General features: G+C 39.6%; 1 protein-coding gene across 1 annotated transcript in view; it reads left to right on the forward strand.

Annotated features, from left to right (window-relative positions):
* efl1 (elongation factor like GTPase 1) overlaps window positions 1–27,603 on the forward strand; it is a 175,071-nt gene that overhangs the window by 10,558 nt on the left and 136,910 nt on the right. The window contains exons 8-12 of the mRNA XM_079662374.1: window positions 2,239–2,362; window positions 4,501–4,580; window positions 5,355–5,491; window positions 5,607–5,729; window positions 7,601–7,700. Of these exons, the coding sequence (XP_079518500.1) occupies window positions 2,239–2,362; window positions 4,501–4,580; window positions 5,355–5,491; window positions 5,607–5,729; window positions 7,601–7,700 (564 nt within the window). The remainder of the gene's footprint in view (window positions 1–2,238; window positions 2,363–4,500; window positions 4,581–5,354; window positions 5,492–5,606; window positions 5,730–7,600; window positions 7,701–27,603) is intronic.

Consider the following 27,603-nt stretch of genomic DNA (forward strand, 5'->3'; position numbering starts at 1 on the left):
CATTTAAGAAATGATATCGGCAGGGCAGACTTAAAAACAAATAAATACATTAAGTTGTAGTCAAAACTAAATAAGTTTTTTTTTCAAGGACTAAATAACAATCAGCAAATCAAAATTAGAGAAAAAGAGAGGGCAACAAAAATAAAATGTTAAATACAAGTTTTCCTTGGGCCAAGTTAGCCTTTATTACAGAACCTTTTATTGGAACCCGCATCGTCCGCAGCAGAGACTGAGCCCCAGGTCATGGGCCAACAGCTCTACCAAGTGAGCTATACAGCGACCTAAAGACAGGTTTTGAAAGGGGCTCCAGTTTATATCCCCCTCATGACTTTGAAATGGTTAATATGGCCCTGGAACAACCTAGTAACTTCTTTATAATACCCAATCCATTTCAAATTGTTCTCATTAAATCTACCTCCAGTGTCCGCTAGATCAGTGATTCTTAAATGGGGGTATGCGGGCCCCTAGGGGTACATTGGGGTACTGCAGGGGGTACGTGAGATTTAAAAAAAAAAAAAACTAAAAAGAGTTAATTAAAAAAAATACCATGCATGATTACAAAAATAATCTTAGTACAATAAGTTAAATAGAAAACACAATTTTATATAAAATATTCCTAGAACCACCAAGGGGGTCCTCATATAAACATGTCAAATTTGTGTATTGTATTTTATAGTTTGGCATAATATATCATTTTGTTCATTGGTTTGAAATTGAAAAATTGAAAAACTCCTTGGAAAAATCAGTTTACATTTTTTTTCGTTATGTTATTTTTTTCATGCATAACATGAAAAAATCCTTAGTTTGTTGTAATTCATGCATGAAGGAGTTAATAAATGACACACTGAGGGAACATCACTATATTGGAATTATTTGTATAGGCTTTTTCGATAAAAAATGTTCGGGGTAGGTCAGGGGGTACTTGACTGAGAAAATGTTTCAAAGGGGGTACATTACTGAAACAACGTTTGAGAAGCACTGCGCTAGATGGTGCTGTCAACTGAGCTTTGATACATGTGGCACTTTATGACCCTCAACATGAACCATCAGAGATCAGAACTAATCTGACCTAATCCAGCTGAGGCCTTTTATTACTTGTAATCGACAGTTTGCCAGTCACAATATGAATTCTACATCTCTGAGACATAAAGTCTCCATGCTCTCATGTTAGTTTGGTGACTGAAAGTCAACGATGAGGCAAACAGAGTGCCCTGCGCTGTAGAGAACCCCTTAAAGGCCTCATGTCATGCTTTTCCGGTTATTACCCGTCCCCTTGTGTGTTATGAAGGTTTTTCTGCATGTAATCAGTCTGCAGAGTCACAAACCCTCAAAGTACACCTTGTAGCGAGTAAAACTCTAACACAGAAAATACCTGCCTATGCTGCCCCAGAACGCCTCGTTGGGGATTTCTCATTTTCCATTGTTTGCTTCCTGGGTTCTGTGATGTGTGAATACCCAAGTCAACAAAAAATGGACCAATCCGCGGAGCACCTCACACACCAGGATCCCTTGTTCAACTAACAGGGAGTCCCCATTGACTTGCATAGAGCTCCCTAAACGCTGGTAATAGACGATTTGGGATTGCGGAGAAATGCTCTCCGCAGACCCATTCTCACAGCATTATAAACCTTTTTCTTACTCAATATCAAGCCACACTTATTGTTTTTACTTCGGCTGTGAGTGTTTGTGTGTGCTCAGGATGAGTTTTGCTTGTTCTCGCTGTATCGCCGACCCGGAAACCTGTCCGCTCCTCGCAGCAGCAACGAGCCTCGTAACGCCCCGACCAATCAGAGCACACTGAGCTCACAGGGAGGGGGGGCAGGAGCTCCAACAAGCCGTGTAGGACAGAGAGTGAATACACATACTTTACAGAGATGCTGTATGAGAAACCAATGTGAGTTTGGAACATTGAACAATGTAAATCTATTTTAGTAGACCTCAACAATGGAATTATGATCAGTAGAAATGGCCATGACATGGGACCTTTTTAAAGTCCCAGTGAAGACATCCCAGTCCTATCTCTGCTGCAGCAGGAGGAAACTGAGATGTAGAAAACACACACTCATGTTCAGTGTGATGCTGTTGAAATATCTCAGCCGCCTTAAAAGCTCAATTACATTCAAAGCTATAAAAAGCCAAACACTGCAGGATAGTTTGCAGTAAAGATAAATGCCTCTCTGAAATCAGTGAGCCTGCATTACAAATGGAAAGCTAAGAGCTTGATTTTGTGTTTTACAGCATCCAGCAGTTTGCCCATATCTATAGCCAGAAAATGGGTATTAAAGCCGAGGTGCTGCTCAAAACCCTGTGGGGGGACTACTACCTCAACGCTAAAGCAAAGAGGATCATGAAAGGAGCTCAGGTAATCTAAATGTCTTCTTCCAATGTTTACCAACCTTGTGTGTTTGACTTATTCTTTAATTGCCACAGATATCTAAAATAAAGAAATAAGAGATTCAGCAAAAGCTACAGCTGTCACTGCTCCTGCCTGGATGGTGATTTGTTTTGTTGATCCATTGCAAGAGGATCGATACATGTCATTCAATCAGAACTAGTATATCAATAATACAAGAATTTGAGAGCCACATTAGCATCGCAATGAAAGCTGTTCTTTATCAACATTAAGGTTGATTCAAATGTATTTACTTATTTTTGAAAACTCTTTTAAAGTTTTAATAACTTTACCCTTTTGGTGTTGTTTTGGTCAGTTTACAGCCAACTGTCTGATAGCACCCTAAGTGTGACTTTAATGCTGTCAAAAGACAATCTTCAATCTAACTAATATAAAGCTGAATTGATGAGCAGTAAAGTGCCCTGTTGCTCAGGTTGATACGCTCCCTGGTATGAACGGTACCCAGTGACTGATCAATTAGCTTATGTTAGCCAACCTAAGATCTCGAGTTGATGTTGATGCATAATGGTAAATTTTCTTTGTTAGTTAGCTTAGTAAAACTTTTGGTTGAGACAAGAAATATGAAACGTATTGTTATCAATAAGCAATACTCATTAAGATTGACTACTTCTATTTTGTGATCCCTATTTTCTAATGAACTGTGTCCCCCTATTTTAGTATAGTAGCTCTAAATCCCTGCGTACATTGGGATATTTTTCACTTTTTAACACACACACACACACACACACACACACACACACACACACGTACACGTACACGTACACGTACACACACACACACACACACACACACAAGTCTCTCCACTCAATTCTACTCTGCTGCCATGCGCTGGTAAGAACAAGGACAAATATATTTCTAACGGCAAGGTGATGATTATGATTTTATTATTGTTTGAAAAATCAAATCTGATCATTTCATTAGAACTTTTCATTGACTGTCCATACATTTCCACTCCTGTGAAGTAATGCAGGCATCAACGCACAAACCCTAACGGTACGTCCACACAGCAGCGTTAAAAAAATCTTCCAACGCTTCTGCCCATTCACTTTGAATGGGGTGACGTCACTTTGCCTCACTTTTCGCCGAACTGCATTGTGGGAAGCAAAGCGGAGATTTCCAGGCATCTCAGGATTCAAAAGCAATGTTCAACTTTTGAATCTTCTGAAGCTTTCGGTGGAAGCGTCAGCCAATCAAATCATATGGCAGTACAAGCTCTAGCCAATCAAACCGCTGCTTGTGTGTCAGAGGCGGGAGATTCATGTGATTGGTTGTTGGCCGAGCTTCAGACACGCCCGCCGGCAAGCTTTTTCCAAAGCCGCTGTGTGGACGTACCGTAACTGTTAGCAGGTTAAATTATCACTGCCTTACTAACCATTTACTCGGTTAGTAGTAGTGCTCCACCAGAATTGCTTTGAGGTAAAGGCGTGATAGATCACTGTCCTGAAGCTGCTGATTGACAATAGTTTGCACAGTTTCCAATATTTCAACTATGACCACAATAAGGATTCATTGTTTATTGTGATAGCTGTATCTGGTCAGGGTAGAAATGTGTGTGATTAGCATTTCACATGAAGCAGCCTCCTCACTGTTCAACCTGCTTTTGGAACCTGGCACCTCATGGTGCATTAATATTAGCTGTGATAAGAAATTGGAATTATTGACTTTCCTCACTTTGTGAAAAGTCGATAATTTTGGTTCTGCACCGGGGACTGAAATAGACTATTTCATATCTAGGTAATTAATGTGGAAACACTGAGGTGCAGTGTAATGTTATATACCCAATATTTTAGTGCAGCTTTGCTTATTAACAAAAACATTGCTCTATAGCAACCCTACAAGGAGAGTTTCTATAATCAGTGCACTGCAGTCATTTCTAGTTTCAGACGACAACATCAGCAACATCCAAAGACTACAGAAGAAACACAAACACTTATTGAGATTATGAAATGACTGTTGGAAATAGTTCTGCATTTATGATTAGAATTCAATCTGAGCTACGTGTAGCCATGAAGCTATCAACTGAAGTGATCAGTCAAACCTGTTTTTCATCCATCTTGATTTTACCTTCATCTTCTTGCTCGCTGCAGGCCAAAGGGAAGAAGCCTCTGTTTGTGCAGCTGGTGCTGGACAACATTTGGAGTTTGTATGACGCTGTGGTCACCAGTAGGTGGGTGAACGCTTTTAAATGGCAAGCTGAATTGTTTTCCTAATTGAACAAAATCTCTGTTGTTATGGGATGTTTAAAGTCATTCATAACGCAACATACTGGCTGACCTTACCACCCTGATTATGAATCCGTGCATATCGGTTTGTCTACCAATGAGAATTCCAGCTCTATGATTACAACAAAAATTATTTAGCGACGTTTAACTGGAAGGATAAACAGAGCGGCAGGACCAAGCCACCTAAAACTCTATATAATGTTAGGGTTTTCAATATCTGTGACAATCAATAAAAAACAGCCTCAGGTTATACAGTTTACTGGACCCACTATGATATAAGATTACATCTATGGCTAAGACAAAAGCTCACAATTGTTTCGGACAATTAGCCAAAGGCAAAAAACATTACAAGCGTCATTAAACTTCTTGTTTTTTTTCGCTTGTTTGAAATGATTCAGGTAAAAAATAGCCTCAGTGAAACTGTCCGTTATAAATATTGTTCTGCACAAGTTCTTGTTTCTTTTAACCTTCAGTTGGCATGAACAAAGTTGGCACCACCCATACAGCCTTAACTGGCATATATATAGTAACACTCCATATTGAAATAAACCACTGTTGTACTTTAAGCCTCAGCTTCTCAAAAACACACAAATGCCTAAGCTTGGATCACGATAGCACATTAATGCTCATGATATTTACACAAAATGGAACAGTGTTAGTGTGTGTTATCTACGTCCCACAGTCTCTATAAAGGCCCTCTCTCCTCGTCCTGTGACTAGAGACAAGGACAAGGTGGAGAAGGTGGTGTCCTCTCTGGGGGTGAAGGTGATGTCAAGGGACTCCCGGCACTCTGACCCCAAAGTCTTGCTGTCTGCCATCTGCAGCCAGTGGTTACCTGTGTCCCAGGCTGTCCTCGGTATCCTTTGTCCCGTGTCTTCATGTCCTCAGTGCTGGAACCGAACAGGAGGGTTATGTGTGAGCATATTATGGGATGTCTGTGCATGTGGTGTGTTCTTTAACGCAGACTGTAGCAATGCTGTGTGAGAAGCTCCCCAGTCCCTTAGACATCACTGAGGAGCGGGTGGAGAAACTGATGAGTGTCGGAGCGCGGATATTTGACTCTCTGCCCGAGCAGACGCAAGAACTGAAAAGAGGTACACACACACACACACACACACACACACACACACACACACACACACACACACACACACACACACACACACACACACACACACACACACACACACACACAGACACAGACACAGACACACACACACACACACACACAATGAATATCTATGTATTCTGTGGCTCTAGGAGGGGGGTTTGAAAGGCATTAGTGGTTATTAAACAGGGAGGTGCTATCAAATAGGTAACATCACTTGCATTATGGGTAATGTAGTATCCAGTGGATCTAGAGATGAATATTTGGGACTAAAAGTCAGGCTATCCCAAGAATGATTTTCATATCCTTCATTATATCTGTATCTAGTGATCCTGTTACAGGTTTAAAGAGCACTGTGATGCAAAATCTGCTTTATTAAAAGCATTTTATATAAGGGTCCACACTTAATACAAATCTTATTAAAATCGCAATATAAAATAAGTATAATGTTTATTAAAGACTAAATATTATAATGTTGTTCGGCACACATCCAACCATGATCATTGATATATCTTTTTCAATAATGGGTACTTATTCACATATTGCAATAGCAGCCAAAATTATAGTAATTCCTTATTGTTTAAAGTGGACCTATCATGCTATATTTGAATAATATAGTGTAGGATTTATACTTTTTATTTTTCAAAATACCAAACAGATCATGCATTTTAGCCATTCCTCATTTCACTCAATTTAACACTGTCTTTGCATGGGCTGATTCTGTGAGAACAGCACCATCTACAGGCCTGGCATATGTATTACAGCGTCTCCAGCGCTTTCGAACTGCAATGTCCGTGGCTGTCTCCTCCTGATTGGTGGAGTTGGCCCAATAGCCATAGCGCCACTTCTGTGACGTCATAGAAGTGTTCAAATCCGGTTCAGTCTGTATCAGATCCGTTGCAGCCCCTTTTTAAGAGATTTGGGTATGGAGGAAAATAGAGAGGGTTGTGTTTTCTGACACTTGGTGAGTTCCCTGACACACAGGGGACACATATTCATGTATAAAAGACGTACGAAAGTGCATTTTGCATGATAGGTCACCTTTAAAATCATGCAGACTTAATTTTGATAAAAAATTTAAAAAGAAAATTGGGAGATTTATAACATCACCAAAACAAAACATGTAAACCACTGAAACCACTGATTAGATGGTGATTGTTAGTTGTTGTCAGTGAGTGTTTCTAGCTGATATGGTGCCCTGGGTGGATCACCTTTCGTCGGCTCTCTATTCGCCCCCCTCTCTCTCCCCCATAGTGAGGCGACCTGAGATCACCCCCGCCCTTCTTTGAGTGTGAGACCTTCCATCCCAGCTGCCTGCTGTCATAAGGCCGCGCCCCCTTCGACCTGCAACCACAAAAACAATACCATATAAGACATTTCGTGCAAATTGCCCCCAGTCAAAACGCAGCCCTGGGCAACAGCCCATGTTGCACATATCAATATTGGCCACTGCTGCTACGGGTCCCTTACACTGTTTGAGCTTTTTCTTTAAGGGTTTTAAGGCACACATTTTTATATAGACGTTATTGCAGCATTTAATTCATTTCTGGGGAAAAAAACTCAGAAGATGTCCATGAGATGTCCATGATGTCCATGAGATGTCCATGAGAAAAGACATGGAGAGCAGACACAGTTTGCAAAACATGCAGTTTTAAAAGTGCAATACAGAAGTTTTCTGTCTTATCAAAGAAGAACATTGTCACAAACAAGTATAAATATAAGCAAATGATTGTCCGGCCATGTTCCCCTCTGAATTATGTGCAAATATATCTCAAATATAAACATTGTTTGGATAATGCTTAACACACACTTTTATGTGTGTTTGACTGCTTTTCTTCTTCTTTGGTTCCTATTCAGCGTTCCTCCGGTGTGGAAGTGAGGAGGATGATCCACTCATCATCTTTGTGTCCAAGATGTTCGTTGTGGACAACAAGGCCTTGCCTAAGAACAGGCAAAGGTGAGTGTGTGTATGTGTGTGTGTGCAGATAGTGTAGGTGATGGTGCTGCCATCCTGTTTTTCCCTCTGTGAATACGCCTCATATACTGAATATCAGATTGAACGGCTCACAGAAAACAACAAGGCAAGGCAAGTTTATTTATATAGCACCTTTCAACACAAGGTAATTCAAAGTGCTATACAAAAAATGAAAGACATCAAGAAAATGGCATTTAAAATCAGTCATTAAAAAGCAAAGATAATAAAATAAACATTAAAAGAAAAAATACATGGATAAAGGTTACAGTGGAGTTTAAGATGTGAATAGTTCAATTAAAGCAGCTGCTTCTCCATGTTTAGTTCTGACTCTGGGGACAGAAAGCTGACCTGTCCCTGAAGACCTGAGAGATCTGGATGGTTCATAATTTAGCAGGAGGTCAGAAATGTATTTTTGGCCAAACCATTCAGTGCTTTATAAACCAGCAGCAATATTTTTGAAATCTATTCTTTGACACACCGGAAGCCAGTGTAAAGACTCAGAACAGGAGTGATGTGATCCACTTTCTTACTGTTAGTGAGGACTCGAGCAGCAGCGTTCTGAATCAGCTGCAGCTTTCTAATAGAGCGGTAATTAAAGTTTAAAAGCGGTAATTAAAGTTTAAAAGTCTCAAAAATGCTACAACTATCACAAACTAGATGAATGTGAAGCATTTTGTTAAAGAAGGATGAAAGCGTAATTAAGGAGCACTATTGGTGTGACTGATGGTTATTGGACTCAGGATTAATTAATTTGGATTCCCGCTGTATGAAGAAATTAAAGGACGGCGCGGAAGTGGAAACAATTCACAAAGGGATTAAACTGTTTTAAAAACATGTTCAAAGTAAGCCGGATTTTGCCGATGCAGTTTATGTGGATTCAAAAGTCGTAAATAATCCACAAAATGGAGGAGACCGATCTGATCGGAGCGACTGTGACAAATAATCCAACTGAAACCGGCATGGACAATGACTATGTATTAAAAATGCGCTTATCCAGAAAAACCCGGTTTGGACACTTTACGGGCAGAAGAAACATTTCTATTAAAGAAAGAATTATACATTTCTGTCTTTTTATGCCTTTGATAGCTACTAACTTGAATTGTTATTCAAATAAATTATTTGTTATATTTTATTGTAATGTAGAGACGAGGCTTTTAGTGACAATCATGTATTGCTTTACAATTATATGTAAAAAAAAAAAAGAAGTCTAAATATGATATTTGGCCTCAAATCATCTGAAGCCTGGCGCCCCCTCTGCGATCTTTGGCGCCCCCCAGGTTGGGAACCACTGGTTTAGGTGAGTAGGCTGATTTAGTAACTGTTTTAATGTGACTGTTGAAACTCAGGTCAGAGTCCATGACTACACCTAGATTTAACATTGCAGACTGAAGCTCAGCGCTAACTTTTATACGTTCTGCCTTGGCAGAGAAAAAGCCCCAAGATTGAGCCTTGAGGAACCCCACATGTCATATTTGTCAACTCAGATGTGTATTTACTAGGGCTGTCAGTCGATTAAAATATTTAATCGCATGATTGTCCATAGTTAATTGCGATCAATCGCAAATTAATCGCACATTTTTTATCTGTTCTAAATGTACCTTAGAGGAATATTTTTCAAGTTTTTAATACTCTTATCAACATATGAGTGGACAAATATGCTTTATGCAAATGTTTATTATTGTGTGTGTGTGTGTGTGTGTGTGTGTGTGTGTGTGTGTGTGTGTGTGTGTGTGTGTGTGTGTGTGTGTGTGTGTGTGTGTGTGTGTGTGTGTGTGTGTGTGTGTGTGTGTGTGTGTGTGTGTGTGTGTGTGTGTGTGTGTGTGTGTGTGTGTGTGTGTGTGTGTGTGTGTGTGTGTGTGTGTGTGTGTGTGTGTGTGTTATGTGCAACTCAAGGCATATGCTCGAACGGGAGCTGCCTGGACGCTTCGCACTAACCGTGCTGAGTGTGCTGACTTTTCGTTCAATGTCCCACTGTCTGTCTACCTGCATAAAGTCAAGTGCTCGGCGCAGTTGTCGGCGAAATGTCGCTTCTCTGTTTTCATTGAAGCAGCTCCTTATATCCGTTAGTGCAGCTAGCTAGCACCAGATGCTAACAACAATACACGTAAGGTCTCTCTCTCGCACCATACATACACACACCTTCCCGATGGCCAGTCGGTGCCTGCCGGTGAGCGTGGAAGTGTGGTCTGCCGCAAGCGGGCGGCAGTAGCGGGGCTGTCAGCATCAGCTTGTAGATGGTATTTTAAACTCGATGCGCTCTGAAACTACGGGGCAGCCGAGGACAAAAAAATACAAATGCGTTAATCGCGTTAAAATAATTAGTGGCGTTAATTTATTTTTGCGTTATTAACACGTTAACTTTACAGCCCTAGTATTTACCTATAGAAACAACGTTCTTTCTGTCCTTTGAGTAGGATTGAAACCAATTTAGAACTGTTGCTGAAAGTCCCACCCAGTTTTCTTGTCGGTCTAGTAATATGTTGTGGTCAACAGTATCAAACGCAGCACTGAGATCTAATAATACTAACACTGAAGTTCTGCCACAAATACATTTCTCTCTTTACTTTTAAATCCCTGCTCTGACTGTGGTACACAGGACATCATTCAACAATGTGAAACCCAAATGAAACGTTTAGTATACAACACAGTCAAAATGCTTGTGGACTGGTGAGGATCACAGCACCCTATCTGACATTCAGAAACTTGAGCTCCCCAATAAATGTAATGCCTTCCTATGGAGCTAATTTCCTGCCATAACTCCACAAACAAGTTTTACAAATTCCTCAGGATTCACTAACAAACACAGTGTGGTTTGCAAATACAAAACACCATGTACAAACTAATGCATTTAGTTTAGCAAATACAAAACGTATCTATCAAACAAACACATACATTTTTTCTAATAAGTCATGTTTCAGAGACAAATTCAGCATATTACAAGTACAAAACCTTTTCTTCTCACGGCGGAATATTACTGCCAAAAGTCACGTGATTCACTCACGTGACTTTTGGCAGTAATATTCCGCCGTGGTTGTGCTCATACAAACTCACACATGCTCACTCACACATGTTCCATGGCAGCAGGAGGCGCTACTGAGTCCCTTTGGACGGCGGGAGGTTGAGCAGTTTTGATTTCTGTTTGTTGTCTCGCGTCCAGGAGGAAGTTAAAATGAGAGACAATGTAGTCTCGGAAAAGGTTCAAATTGGTACTTTAATTAAGTTACGTGGTTTCAAAACAAACAGAGCGATACAGGGACAACAGCTGTGGTCTGGGCGGCCGTGGGGAAGAGGGAGCGAACAAGCCAGGATCTCCTGTCTATATCTTATTCATGGCTCCTCCTCTCAATGGCGGCTGTGACGACGGGGGTCGCCCTCCGCATTCTTCTGTGTCCGATATCGCGTATAACAGAGGATTTAGACGTTGTGTGTTCATTGTATAACTCCACACGCCTTTTCTCCTCATACACTCATTCATGACTTTTTATTTAATGCATTTTAACGGCTGTAATCGTTGTTAACGTAAAACCGGAAGTGACGTCACTGTTGACAAACGGAGACACCTTTCAGTAAAGCTTTTCAAAATAAACTGCACATTCCTTTAGCAACAACGTTAGCCATAAGCCAATGCTAACCAGAAATGTTTTCAGAATAAAACTGTTAAGCTTACTCTATGTTTAAACTAAGTTACGTCGTTCAATATTGATTTTAATTTCTTACAGCAGAGCAGGGAACAGCCCTTGCCAGTCTGATGACAAGTGTTTCTAGCGATCCAGCCATCTGATACCGGACGTCACTTCACAATGAGCAGCCAACAGGTGAGTTTGTTGATTTTTCTGGTGAAAAAGCCAATGTTAACTCAACTAAGTTACTGTTTCATGAGTATAAGCAGGAGCTAGTTTAAATCAAGCTAGGCACATTTCATGTTGGTTCAGTAGGAGAACTCAGTGTATACACTTATTCCTCCACTGATCACTAGTGGGCAGAGGCCACATTTTTATATATAAAGATATATGTAATTGCTGTAAGCTAGCTCCTGCAGACTCCTTGATATCATCATACTCATAAAACAGTAACTTGTGGATTTTAACATTTTTCCCCAGAAACAACAAACTCTTCTGTTGGAATTTTTTCTTTCAGCAAAAGACACAAACATATAATCCCCAAGAGAACAAAGAACAATAAATACATACATAAACACAATAAACAAGAATATAAGTTATACTTAAATAAATAAAATATACAGATGCTGTCAGTATAATTCAAAGGAGAAAACTGAAAACAACATAAATTATAACACATTATATAAATGGGCATTTACAAAATGTTCAACATTAGGTTACAAAGCTGCTAGACAAGAAGCTACATCACATCCAATCATATCTAGCATATACATCGCCAAAGTCATATCTAGTTCCTTTCTAAAACTAATAATTTCCCCCATATTTTATTAAAGATATCAGACTTTCCCTTTAAAGCATAGGTTAATTTCTCTAAGGCCAGACAATGAGAGATATTTAACATGATAAGCCTATTGTTAGTCTGGTATTGGATCGCTAGAAACACCGCTGTCATCAGACTGGCAGGGGCTGTTCCATGCTCTGCTCAACCTCCCGCCATCCAAATGGAGTCAGTAGCTCCCCCTGCTGCTGTGGAGCATGTGTGAGTGAGCATGTGTGAGTGTGTATGAGCACAACCACGGCGGAGTATTACTGCCAAAAGTCACGTGACTCTGGCAGTAATATTCCGCCATGAGAAGAAAAGGTTTTGTACTTGTTAAAAAAAGTTTTGTACTTGTAAAACCTATGCTGAATTTGTTTCTGAAACATGATTCATTAGAAAAATGTCATGTATTTGTTTGAAAGATACGTTTTTTATTTGCAAAACTAAATGCATTAGTTTGTAGATGGTGTTTTGTATTTGCAAACCACACTGTGTTTGTTAGTGAATCATAAGGCATTTGTAAAACTTTTTTAGTTTGTTTGTGGAGTTATGGCAGGAAATTAGCTCCATACCGTCCATTAGGTTAGTGCTCTTGGAGTGAAATAATTCAACACTATAGTGAACAGTGGCTTGTGTATACAAACGGCACAAAATGATTAACATTGTACAAACAATTAGCTGATTGACTTTGTTTTATAGCCACCGTCAGTATCAACATTCTCATAAACCACATATATATATATTAGGGCCGGGACTCGATTAAAAAAATTAGAAATCTAATTAATTAGAGGCTTTGTAATTAATTAATCAAAATTAATCGCATTTTTAATCACATATAAATATTTGACCTGAGAACAGTGAGAAGCAATTTTTTTCACATAGATTTTAGTATACTATTGAATAATGACTGAATACATAAGCTTAAGCAACAAAACATTGTTTATTTTTTTCAAGGTGGTACTTAACCAAGACCAACAGAAAAGTGCAATTTTTGCCATAAAGTGTAGCAATAGCATAATTAGGAATATAGTACATTTCAGAGATTCAGGTAGCCTATAGGTAGGTAGACCTTCTGTAAACTATAACACTTTGTTTTTTAAGTAAAACACAATACTTTCAAGTACATTCAGAACATTGGAAACCCTGACTATTAGAAAACATCTCTCTGTTGCTTCAGAGGCCATAACAGACTTTGTTGATTTACCAACAGTTGATTTAAAAAATCTAATCAATTTCAGTCCAACTCTCTCAATAACCTTGGCCAAAACAATAAACAGTTCAACATAAAGTGCCAGTTGCACCAACAATGTAATAAATAGTTCAACATAAAGTGTACCATTTAAAATAAAATAAAAAAGTGCCAGTGATTGACCTCAATCCCTCCTATTCTTCCAATATCCTGATGAAAAATAAAATCTCTGTTGCATAGGCCACTGTTTGATCAACGCGAATTGGGTGTGGGTCCTTGTACTCCGAGTCGGGCTAACGTCCACGCTAGCTTCCACGCTAGCTGCTATATGTTTTGCATTGAGGTGATACTTGAGGCTTGATGTGCTGCGGTGATATGCGAATTCCTTTTTGTATAATTTGCAAACAACCGTGCTCTTATCGACGCTTCCATCCGTCCGTTTTTTAAAACAAAATGTCCCATTCACAGGGCCAACCAAAGCGGTCTCATCAGCTTCTTCATTCATGTTTGACAATTGTTCACTGTGGTTTGTTGTTGTCTGAAGTCATGAACGTTAGTTGGTGCTCCAGTATAATCGGTACCCCTGAAACTCATCCAGTGAGAAACGTTCCGCGGTGCAAAAATAAGTGCGATTAAAATGTGTTAATTTTTGTTTAATTAATTAATCTTAATTAACGCGTTAAAGTCCCGGCCCTAATATATATATATCCATATATATATATATATATGCTTCCAATGTTTTTTTGTAAGACGAATCTATCGTCTGACATGTCATTCGGACATACAGTATCTTGATTTTGGTAATGGCAACAAAAAGTCCAGTTTCATTCTAACCCAGTTTTCAAGTTTACTGTTTTGAATATATAATATATATAATTATCCACTGAGCAAAGTACAGTGCGGATGCTACTGCAACTCCCTTAAGAGCAAAGCAGGAGCTTGCAGAGAGTGCTCACACATGGACACAACAGGTTGAAATAGTTAATATTACAATTGTTCAGTGCGGTCTGTAGAGTAATCAAAAGGATTCTTTTTTTCACTGCTGTGAGCAAAAAGGTATTTTGCACTAACCTGTTCAAATAAAATAATAACTGTCTCCTTGGATAGATATCACTAGAGGACATATGTTATCATTGGGTGAACAACTGTTACAGGTGTATAATTATCTTTTTATTATTACAGATACCAACAATTCTGAACAAGGTCCTTGCTTAATTTAAAAAAAAAAAAAACTGATCATCAAAAATAAACTGTTGCTGAGGCACCAGGTAGCGACTCTTATGTAGGGATCATCCAATGTCCAGTCCAGAATATCCATTGTGCGTTCTATTCCAATACTCCAAAAGTACAATGACAATGTTTTTGCCTATCATTCCTGTGGCCTCTTTGTGGCTTCCCCTGGTTAAAAACTATGTGCCATTTCTGGTGGGCTAATCCCACCTCTTCCAATCATATCTCATCACCTGGGGCCCGAAGCTGCCTTCAAAATAAACAGCTACTTTAATAATGATACAATTACTTTTAAACAAATGTTTAAGTATGAAATAATGTAAATCAATGAATGGGTCCAACATTAACAATAACATTTGTGGGAAACTTTTGGAATGTGGACACATAAAGTGTGTTATGACATGCCCAGACATGCCTCTCCCTGTTCGGTATTAAGTAGAAAGTGTTTGTAAGTCTGCCCTCTGCAGTCAGGATTGGATTGGATCTTTCTCACCCCCAGTTTTTTGTCTCTCTAAAAGGTGCTTGTTGTTGAGGGGGATACAGCTCTCATACTCCCTTTTCTGTGTGTCCTTTTGTAAGTGGACTGAAATGATACTCCTCCACTCAGTAACAGATGGAGAGGGCCTGACATCTCAGAGCTCCCCGTTTCAGTGTTTGGATCTAAGCCTGGGTTATCCCATTCTGTCTTGTTCTTAATGAAGCTAGAGAAGGTTCACTTCTTTCTCCAGTGAGATGAAAAACTATTCCTCACAGTAAAGAGGCCAGGGCACAGTGGCATGTTGGAAGCAGTGGTTACAGGAGACTGGGATGAATGTCGGTGGTCCCAGTACTGGTTAAATGGTGTGGTGTGTGCAGTGGCGACTCGTCATTAGGGGCAGGGGGGGCACAGCCCCACCTACGGTCAGCAGAAAATAATTAAAATAATCATTCCAAAAAGATGTATAAAATATGTTAACCTGTTAAGCCCCGATCCTGTTTTTCAGGTCTCAGGCTCGAAAACAAATGACCATATCTTCCCTTCTAAAAGGGTTAAATTAATAATCTTTTTTCTCAAAGCAAGGTTACACCTGTGAGTTAGATGTAGAAGTGTCAGAATCAATATAGACGTTTTTATTTTAAAGTAAATTCAGAATGAACACAGTAAAACAATTAAATTACTAAAATTACTTATGTGAAAACCACCCTTGAATGATGGGATTGTAGACTAAAGCTTTAGGAATCCAAACTATAACATATAATGAGTACCCTGTATCAAGATTGATGCAAAACAAGTGAAATTTGACCTTTTTAGAGAGATTTAGCAAAATAAAACCCACTTCTGGGGTCATTTGGGTGGATTTTCCATATCTCTGGCTCCCTTGGTCGATTTTGCTGATTGACATCTCTTTCTAACCGTCGGAGCCAATGGAATCGAGAGTAACTCCCACATACTCCTTATTTGGTAATGTGTGTGTGTGAGACTGCCGCATAGCCAAGACTGGAAGCTGCGATAACTCTGGTGGCTACCATTAGCAGCTAACTTTTACTCTCCGATTTTTACATACAAATGGAATTATGGATTATAAATACAAATTATGACCCAGAAACTTTATCAACCTATGGATCAACCAATTCAGCCGCGTTTTTTCTCGTTTTAATGCCATTGAACAATACTTTTGATCAGATTGACAGCTCCGGTGAGACGATCTCCCGTAAAAGCTCCGTAAAGGTACGTGTTGTGATGTCTGTGTTTGCTTCCCCTGTCAAGGATTCGGATCACTCTGATGATATATATATATATATATATATATATATATATATATATATAATATATATATATATATATACCTAAATAATCTGTGGAACCTCAGCTTTAATCGGATATCTTGTATGTGCAGCTACGATAAGTAATAAGGGTGTCTTTTATCTTGTGTTCTGTGCCAAAGTGCGTTAGCCTTTTTCGCTCAGGGTTCATTTAGATGCTTCTTATGAGACTTGTGTTTTGTTTTGGTAAAAATGGTATGTATCGTCAGTTAGCTGAGATTCTTCCCGTTAATCTGGTATAACACATTAATAGGTTCTTAAATATTAAGATCCCCTGAGACACAGTGTCGTGAAAAAAATAAATAAAGTACCCGCCGGCGGGGACCTTGGGGCCAGTATATTTTAAAGGTCCCATGTCATGGCCATTTCTACTGATCATAATTCCATTGTTGAGGTCTACTAGAATATATTTACATTGTTCAATGTTCCAAACTCACATTGGTTTCTCATACAGCATCTCTGTATAGTATGTGTATTCACTAGGGGTGTTGAAATTAATCGTTTCTACGGTTCTGCATCGATGCAGTGACAGAACATCATCGATTATAGCGTAGTAACTTTGCTTCCTGATTTTACGCCCACGGCTTTACAATAACGTTTTTTTTTCTGTCACTTTAATATAAAATCGGTCGGTGACGCAGAGATCAGAGAACAGACGTGACTGCGGCACAGCTACACCAAACACGGAGCAGTCTGCTTTATCCACCAACACAAGAACACCAATCCAGAACCAACAACAGAAGGACCCGCTCTGAATCACTCCGTGTCGCTGCGGCTCAGACACACATCGATTTATGTTTAAAAAAAATACTCTCGTTACAATCATGTCAGGTTTTTAATGGATTTAGTTAAGTCTTGGTTTGCACAGTATGAATGTCCCCTTGCTATTTTCAGACGATATACGTGTGTAAAGTTTGTGAAGGCAGGAGGAAAGCTTCCGCGATCACCGTCTCCTCTCTGCTGCTCCAAACCCCGCCCCCCCCCCACAAAATAATGAGTGACAGGCTGACAGTAACCTGATAGAAACGTTATTATATGCACTTAATCACTGATTGAGATATGATGAAGCTAACTTAATCTCCTACATTCATGGGATTTATGTAACAGTAAGACAGAGAATGTAAGTGTGCACCCACATGCAGTATTTTTGTTTATATGTTGTAAATACTCCTGTTGTCTGCTGTGTTCAGACTCGAGTCATGTTTGTGATGCCACAATCAGGACCTTCATTGTCCTTTTTTTAAACCGAAGACCGTTGCTAGAAGCTGCAGCTAGACTGCAGAAGCATTTGTTTTTTGTTGTTGATTTCACACACAGATACTGTATAGGGATGCTAGAGCTATACAATTGATTTATTTTGGTTTATAAATTAATGTCAAGACATTTATGTTATTGATTTCTGAAGCACTTTCTAAATAATAAAAAGAGAGTTCATATGTATTTACTGCATGTATTCATTGATGAAAAAGAAGCCATGTGCAGTAATATAGAAAATTGAGGATGCAACGCATTAGTATGCATCGGGATATCAAATCGGTGACAGGATAATTGTAATCGAATTGTGAGACCAGTGAAGATGCACAGCCCTAGTATTCACTCTTTGTCCGACACGCCTTGTTGGAGCTCCTGCCCCCCCCCCCTCCCTATGAGCCCACTGTGCACTGATTGGTCAGCTCGCCCACTCTGTTCTGATTAGTCAACCACCGTTACAGCGGAACATGAGTGTTTATGTTTTACAATGGCATTTGTTAGCAACCAGAAAATTACACCAGTAATGACAAACAGATGAGAATGCTGCGTGCGGTCTGGGTGCCGTGTTGGCGGGGCGTTGCGGGGCTCGCTGATCCGCCCTGTGCGCGCTCCCGTGAGCGGGAGCGCGCTCCTTCACTACAGACTATCGCGCCACCTAACCATTCGCCAAAATGTTTTTAATACCAGCGGTAACCGGCCAAGCGCCGGGCAAAAAACAATCTTCAAATAAAAGAAAGTCACCGGAGGAGTTAAAGGAGAGTGACAGGGAGCATGAGAAGAAGAGGGAGAGAACGTTTCAGCCAGCTTGATCGATGGAGTTGGCTTCTAGTGGTGCAGTGACGCGTCCTAAAACCCTTTTATAATCTATCGATTAGATTTATGATTAGAAAATTATAAAAGTAGGGTAGACATGTGGAGATTATCCGGCTGAACAAAACCTGCATTTATCAAACAGGTTCGTTTTCCACAGACTTTATTTCCAGCTATTTTCCAAAACCCTGTGGAGAAGTCCCATTGCTTTTTTTGTCGAGGGAACCAGCGGCTTACTTCCTGGTTTTATGAGGCATCACTGCACCTCTCAATATGATGCCAATATAAACAAGGTCTTCTGTCGGCTCTTTACATCAATGCCGACCTATGCTGACAAGTAAGTGAAGAGTAGAAAATATAAAAGGTATTGGCTATAGGGAAATGTTCCAGCAGTTTAGGATAATGAAGGTTCTAATCTAATCTACTACATAGCCATTACATTTCTAACTCCTATACAAATAATAATACTCATAATAATAGCAGAAATGTTTTAACAATGACCACAATATAATTATTTTAATAAACCAAATATGATCAATTGAGGAAAGTGAGGAAGAACTGATGATTCAAATGTTGTAGTACAAGTAGTAATGTAGTTAGCATAAATTACTATTGCAACAAATGTGTTAATTTTCTTCATTATTAGTCGATTTTTTTTTGGACGAATGCTCCGGGCCAGTGGTTACAATGGTGGGTCCAGTGGCATTTTACCCTTAATGTCTACCCCTGCACACACACTCACAGCCTGAGTGAGTGCGTGTGTGCGGATTGGACCAATTGGTCTATTTGGACTTAGTGACGTCAATAGGCCCTGGAAGAAAAATGGAAAAAGAGAAATCTCCAACGAGGCGTTCTGGGAAAGCATAGACAGGTCTTTTCTGTATTATAGTTTTACTCGCTACAGGGTGTACTTTGAGGGTTTTTGACTTTGCAGACCGTTTACTTGCAGAAAAAGCTACATAACACACAAGGGGATTGGTAATAACCGGAAAAGCATATGATGGAACCTTTTAAGATCATGTTTAGTGGTCTCTACATTGCTGCTTCGGACTGCGTCCTTCTGATTAGTGTCCACAGTGTGCCTATTGAGCCGGGCTGAGCGATGTGAAAACTAAACTGCGCATGCTCAGAGTATTTTTGTATTCAATGTGTGCGGCAAAAAAAAGATCACAAGTGGGGCAAAGCGCTCGCAGCTGAACCATGAATGAACCAGCTTTGGTAAGCTAGTTTTATGTCATATCTTTTGTTGATCTTCTGTGTTTTGCCTATAGGCCATGCTCTGCTGGATCAATTGATATTGTAACCACGGTTGACAAGTAGGGTCGGGAACCGAAACTCAGTTCCAGATGAGAACCAATAAGAAATGCCGGCTACCGGGTAATCATACAAAATTAACAATTTCGGTTCTGCTTAACGCAGTGTTGTCCCCTATATACAAATAGTGGCGGCGCAGCGCCGCTGCTGAAATATGAGCACCGCTGCTAGGGGGCGCCAGCCAGGTACCCAAAAAAATCCCAAAAATAATAATATATATATATATATTTTTTTATAATAATAAGTGGCAACCTTTTTCATTTGATTGTTTGTTATGTAGATTTGTAGTATTTGTGTTACTGGCATAGGCGACACAGGCGGTCGCCTAGGGCGCCAGATCTGGGGGGCGCTGCGCTGGTAGCTCTGGGAGGGAAAAATCTTTTTGTGACTGTTGGCGCTCATCGAAATGTTCAGCCTTGATGTAACAACATTCATAATTAAGTAAATGTAACACCCTTTTCACCCCGGTTACATGTTTAATTTGCCCTGTACGGTGGGCGCTAGGTTAACTAGGTAAAATAAGATATGAATGAACAACAAAAATAAAATAAGCTACATTTATTTGTTATTGGTTATGGTAGGTTATTGGTTATGTTCACATACTTATTTGATTAATAAAATGCAAACCGATCTTTTTCATATGGGCGTTTTAGAGTTGTACCCCCTAGATCAGGTCTCTAGTAATTGTGTGCTCAAAGTGCACCAGATTGAAGCATTTTACTGTAAAATGTTCAAAAAAAAATCTTGGAATGCAGGGTAACCAGGGGCAGACTGGCCATCTGTGTGTTCTGAAGAATCACAGAACGGCCGGCCGTCAGTGGGCTCGGTTCGCTGACGGCCGGCACCGCCCTTAATTTTTTTTAAACGACATCATGTAAGTTGCGGCGACAGAGGTCCACAGTTGCCCCGCAGCGAGGCTCCCCCGCCCTCCAGTAGACAGTTCACGAGCTCAGTCACTTCATAACACCAAAGATGGATCGCGTTAAACGCTCTAGAGTGAGGCTCCACTACACTAAGAAAGAAAAAGAAAAGGCACAGTGTAATGCCTGTTAATAGCTTGCCACAGGCATAGCTCAGTTAAAATAAAGCACAGCTATTGTGTAATACATTTGTATTGCATGTATATTTTTTATTTGTAAAAATGTCAGTTAAAGCTTAAAAGAATAAAGATATTTTTGTTATCTAAAAGTTTGACCTCTTTCTTTTACAATTTTAGAATCGAAACGGGGAATCAATAAGAACTGGAATCGATATGCAGAACCGGAATCGATACATTTCAAACCATACCCATCCCTAGTGACGAGTGTCAATGTTTACCTTTTCATGCTGAAGTATTACGGTTGTTGTTATTGTTAAGTATTGCTTTGTGATAGCACACTTGACTTCATATATTTGAGGTAAATTACAATATCACGTCACCATGCTGTGTGTGTAAGTGTACGCGCTGACAGTGGTATAGTATTAATGTGTTGCTCCTCTCTCTCTCACACAATCATATGAGGGGCTGTACAGGCCGTAATTCATACTGGTCCTCTCACGTACATACATTCTCCTTTTACATACAGTGGGGCAAAAAAGTATTTAGTCAGCCACCAATTGTGAAAGTTCTCCCACTTAAAAAGATGAGAGAGGCCTGTAATTGTCATCCTTGGTATACCTCAACTATGAGAGACAAAATGAGAAAAAAAAATCCAGAAAATCACATCGTCTGATTTTTAAAGAATTTATTTGCCAATTATGGTGGAAAATAAGTATTTGGTCACCTACAAACAAACAAGATTTCTGGCTCTCACAGACCTGTAACTTCTTTAAGAGCCTCCTCTGTCCTCCACTTGTTAACTGTATTAATGGCACCTGTTTGAACTCATTATCAGTATAAAAGACACCTGTCCACAACTTCAAACAGTCACACTCCAAACTCCACTATGGCCAAGACCAAAGAGCTGTCAAAGGACACCAGAAACAAAATTGTAGACCTGCATCAGGCTGGGAAGATTTAATCTGCAACAGGTAAGCAGCTTGGTGTGAAGAAATCAACTGTGGGAGCAATTATTAGAAAATTGAAGACATACAAGACCACTGATAATCTCCCTCGATCTGGGGCTCCACGCAAGATGTCACCCCGTGGGGTCGAAATGATCACAAGAAAGGTGAGCAAAGATCCCAGAACCACACGGGGGGAACCTAGTCAATGACCTGCAGAGAGCTGGGACCAAAGTAACAAAGGCTACCATCAGTAACACACTGCCGCCAGGGACTCAAATCCTGCAGTGCCAGACGTGTCCCCCTGCTTAAGCCAGTACATGTCCAGGCCCGTCTGAAGTTTGCTAGAGAGCATTTAGATGATCCAGAAGAGGATTGGGAGAATGTCATATGGTCAGATGAAACCAAAATAGAACTTTTTGGTAAAAACTCAACTAGACGTGTTTGGAGGAGAAAGAATGCTGAGTTGCATCCAAAGAACACCATACCTACTGTGAAACATGGGGGTGGAAACATCATGCTTTGGGGCTGTTTTTCTACGAAGGGACCAGGACGACTGATCCGTGTAAAGGAAAGAATGAATGGGGCCATGTATCATGAGATTTTGAGTGACAACCTCCTTCCATCAGCAAGGGCATTGAAGATGAAACGTGGCTGGGTCTTTCAGCATGACAATGATCCCAAACACACCGCACGGGCAACGAAGGAGTGGCTTCGTAAGAAGCATTTCAAAGTCCTGGAGTGGCCTAGCCAGTCTCCAGATCTCAACCCCATAGAAAATCTTTGGAGGGAGTTGAAAGTCTGTGTTGCCCAGTGGCAGCCCCAAAACATCACTGCCAAAACATCTGCATGGAGGAATGGGCCAAAATACCAGCAACAGTGTGTGATAACCTTGTGAAGACCTACAGAAAACGTTTGACCTCTGTCATTGCCAACAAAGGGTATATAACAAAGTATTGAGATGAACTTTTGTTATTGACCAAATACTTATTTTCCACCATAATGTGCAAATAAAGTCTTTAAAAATCAGACAATGTGATTTTCTGGATTTTTTTTTTCTGATTTTGTTTCTCATACAGATGTAGCGATTCATTTCAGACAGTTTGAAACGCGAGGGCCGTGATTGGTACGTGATCTGCCCTCGCTCAAGGGAAAACCTCCAATTTGACTTGAGACCGCCCCCGTGATAGATAAATGTAATTATAATGAAGCCAGCTGCAATGGATCATTGATCCACCAGGGGGTGCAGTGGAGTTCCACACTAGAGCTCATGTGAAATAAAGTCAGATACAGTACGCTGGATGTACAGCGGAACTTTGTTAAGATCCATATGTCACGGATATCATACTCTGTGCTAAATAAGAGACATGTAATCATTTACAAAACATCACCATGTTGTTATTTAACAAAATAATGTTGTTTAGTCGAAAAAAACGAACAGGAGGAAATGCAGCCCGGCTCTCGATTTTTAATCCTAATTTAATCATCTTCACCACGATCATTTATGTTTATGTTCGCCGAATTGACATGAAATCACTGACACATATGCATATACTGTATTCAACTTCATTAAAACGTTATTAACGTGCCTAAACTCAGTAGTTCACTAAACATATTTATATTTTAATGGAGCCTCGTCGGCAGATCAGGATCCCAAAGCGTGGCGGAGGGATCCTGATCTGCATGACGGGTACTATTTTCCCCATAAGGAACAAGTCGCTGCAAATTATCCCGCTTATTACACGGCCACATTCTCAACAAAGTAACAACATGACTCCCAGTATTAATTGAAATACTTTTATGGATTTAGAAAATGTTTTTATTGATTTAAAAAATAGTTTTAAAACTGTTGATTTAAATTGACATGCATCCTCTAAGAAAAATAGTCCGTTGTTACCATTTTTTAAACAGTCTGAATGAAACGGCAGCTCTCAACTGTGTATTTACACAACTAATGGCCCATCAACCACAGCTCTCTCCCCCCCCCCTCCCCCCATGATCTTTCTTCTCCAGCAGCTAAATTAACTGGATGTTACTCTGAGTGACCACAGACTGTATGTGACAAGCTTACAGTTAGTGACGTAACAACACCATAAAAGCTGGTGGGTTGAAAGCAATACGGAAGGTAAAAATAACTAGAATAATTGTGATTCATTTATTGTGGCTTTTATGTTTTTAGGTATACAATGTTATGTAATTCAGGTTTATAGTTCATCCTTCTCTAAAAGCCTTCAACAATGACAATATTCATAGTAATTGAATAAATCCTTCCAACACACATTGTAAAAAATAGCCTTCTGTAAGTTAAGAAATCATTCCAATATGTACATATTCTGATGTAACAACAATAACATTATAAATAGTAACATAGCTGAACATGGTATTGCACATTTAGCTTTGAGTGTTACTGACCTGAGATGTTTTTATTACATGAATTAAGGTGACTGAGGCTTTTTAACATACAGGGATGCAAACTCATCAGGTATGAAAAAGGTGACAAGGATCCGAGCCCCCGACTCCCCCACCCCACGGAATGACAGAGGATTTTAGCAGTCAGAACAACTAAAGCAGCAGTGTTAATAATAACAGAAACGCCAAAGAGTCACATCTAATAGAAATATATAAAAGCATTTATTTTAAATTGTGTAGCAGTCAGTTTATAATTTTGGCAGCACTGTTGAGCATTTTGAAAATGTATTTTCATGCCTTTGTGCAAGGCTTAAGTCTTTCTATCTTTATGGCCACATGGTGTAAAGTAACTCAGTTCATAAACTCAACAAGTACTATACTTGGGCACAATTTTGAGATACTTGTACTTTATTTAAGTATTTCAATGTTTTGCTACTTTGTTCTTCTACTCCACTACAGTTCAGAGGTAAATGCTGTACTTTTCCGCCACTCCATGTATGTAATACCTTTAGTTACTTTACAGATGTGGATGAATGATGTGAAATATAATCAAGTGTTAATTCCGACTTTAGTTCCACCTGGAGTAAATCCACAAGCTACCGTGCAGTATACAAAGTCATTCAAACTAGCTGCACCTTTACCAGCTTTGAGAACACTTTCATGATCAATCATTATAAAACATATCATATCTATTATTCTGAAATGGACCAATCTGCACAATGACTACTTTTACTGTCGCTACTTTCACTATATTTTGATGATAATACTTTTCTACTTTTACTTGAGGAACATTTTGAATGCAGGACTTTTACTGTAACAGAGTATTCCTACACTCTGGGACTATTACTTTTACTCAAGTACAAGATCTGAGTACTTCTACTTTTACTCAAGTACAAGACCTGAGTACTTCTACTTTTACTCTAGTACAAGATCTGTGTGCTTCTACTTTTACTTAAGTACAAGACCTGAGTGCTTCTACTTTTACTCAAGTACAAGATTTGAGTAGGCTACTTCTACTTTTACTCTAGTACAAGATCTGTGTGCTTCTACTTTTACTAAAGTACAAGATCTGAGTACTTCTACTTTTACTCAAGTACAAGACCTGAGTACTTCTACTTTTACTCAAGTACAATATATATATACTTATACTACCTCTGTTTATAGCCTATGAAAAAAACTATTAGAAATAGAAGGCTAAAGCTAACGTTAGCAGATAGTGACAATGTATGCTCGCTAGCTAGCTCAACGATTCCTTTAATAATATTGCCACAAAAAAACTTTTCAGTTCACATCACGCTCTGCCGCTCCGACAGGGAGCTCTGCTCTGAACACCTGAACGGCCCGTTCTAACAGCTATTCACCAGCGGTCCAGTCTGTGCCACAGTGACTCCGGACGCACAGTTATTATTAACGAACGCACCCGTAGGTAATGTAGCTGCTGAAGCTAGACCATCATCTTTGAGCAGCAGAGCCTTATTATACATCCATGAGCAGAGCCGACAGGCAGGAAGACTCGAGCACACAGCTCGTACTTCATTATAATATATAAAAAAAGAACACCATGCGTGTCATGATGGCACATAACAGCTCACGGCCGCAGATTACTCCGGGTCCCAGACCCCCCCATACCCCGAAAATATTTTTATTGCAGATCTACATGAATCACACTTACGACTTATTTTGGATTTAAAACGTCGAATTTCGCCGAAAGGTGACAAGTTTGCATCACTGAACATAGACAGAGCACAACTGAAACATAACATCTGAGATGTAACAACATAATACACTTTTTGGGGATGCTTGGGATGTGAGTGAGGGACACGGCTTAGAACGGGCATGTCGCCTGGCAGGACAGGAGAGTGTGTGCACCAGTCTGCCTTGATCTATGAATTCATGTCCGTGACACTCACTGCTGCCCACAGCTGTTTTATAGAAGGAAATTCCTTCACTTCATGAAAGTGTTTTAACCACACACACCTCTACACACACATGACGGGTGTTATTTTCCCCATAAGGAACAAGTCGCTGCAAATTATCCCGCTTATTACACGGCCACATTCTCAACAAAGTAACGACATGACTCCCAATATTAATTGAAATGCTTTTATGGATTTAGAAAATGTTTTTATTGATTTAAAAAATAGTTGTATTGATTTAAAAAATAGTTGTATGTATTGATTTAAATTGACATGCATCCGCTAAGAAAAATAGTCCGTTGTTACCGTTTTTTAAACAGTCTGAATGAAACGGCAGTTCTCAGCTGTGTATTTACACAACTAATGGCCCATCAACCACAGCTCTCTCCCCCCCTCCCCCCTTGATCTTTCTTCTTCAGCAGCTAAATTAATTGTAGGTTACTCTGAGTGACAAGCTTACAATTAGACACAACACTGTCATTGCAAGTGACCCTCAGTTAGTTGACTTTTATGTTCAACTGCTAAATTCGTTACTGATAAAAAAAGGGCTTCTACTGTACCTAATTACCTTAACACTAGAACCGCCAGAGGTTTTTGTATAGGCCCACCTAAACCCGTCAAATCCCGCTATTAGAATGCAATTTTTAACAACATAGGGTGCTACATAACACACTTTCAGGAAAAGTCACGGACTGGGAGACTTTAATATTTTATTGAAAAAAAGTTACATTAAATACACACAACACACATCACACAAATTGACCCGATTGGCGGTTCTAGTGTTAAATAAACTCACTAATTAATGAAACCAGTTCAATACGCATTATTATATTCTTATCATTCTTTATGAGCGCAGAAATAGTCTTAAAATCAGATCTGTTTTTTAAATGAAATCTGACGGCAGGCAGTTAGCTCTGATCACCTATGATAAATGCGCCACACCTAATCGCTGGCCATTCTGCCACAGAGCTCCCTCTATACAAATCAAACTGTAGACGGTGTGAAAGCACCTATTGTTTTAAATAATGGTCGGAATGTGACCTGTGAGCCTTCTGAATTACCGTGGGACAGCACATTCTAAACTAAAATGTTCAATCAATACAATAAAGTAACATCTTATCTTATCTTAATGATATCTTCATATGAATAATAATAATAAATCATACAGTATGTGTCCGAAAGGGAGCAGGAGGAAGCAAACACAAAAATATACAAAATATATACTGCATATTAAAGCAAACGATTGTAAAGGTAAAAGTATGAGCAGTGTCTGTGGCCATTCAGCCACAGACACTGTTCGAAATGGGGGGGAGCTAGGAGGAGCTTGGCTCCCCCGAAGAGGGAGGGAGCTCCCCTGAAGGCTGACTTTGAGATAAATAGGGGGAGCCCAAAACAATCGTGCATATTTGTGTCACACAGATTAGAAATGTTGAGTTTCTGTAAATAACAGTTCTTGAAATAAATAATAGTTATTGTTCATTATAGTTTCTGAATATTTGTTTTATATTTGTGAATATGTCTGGGTGTTGCCATCTATACG

The sequence above is a fragment of the Notothenia rossii genome, assembly GCF_949606895.1.
Source record: "Notothenia rossii genome assembly, chromosome: 2".
In the NCBI taxonomy this organism is placed as follows: domain Eukaryota; kingdom Metazoa; phylum Chordata; class Actinopteri; order Perciformes; family Nototheniidae; genus Notothenia; species Notothenia rossii.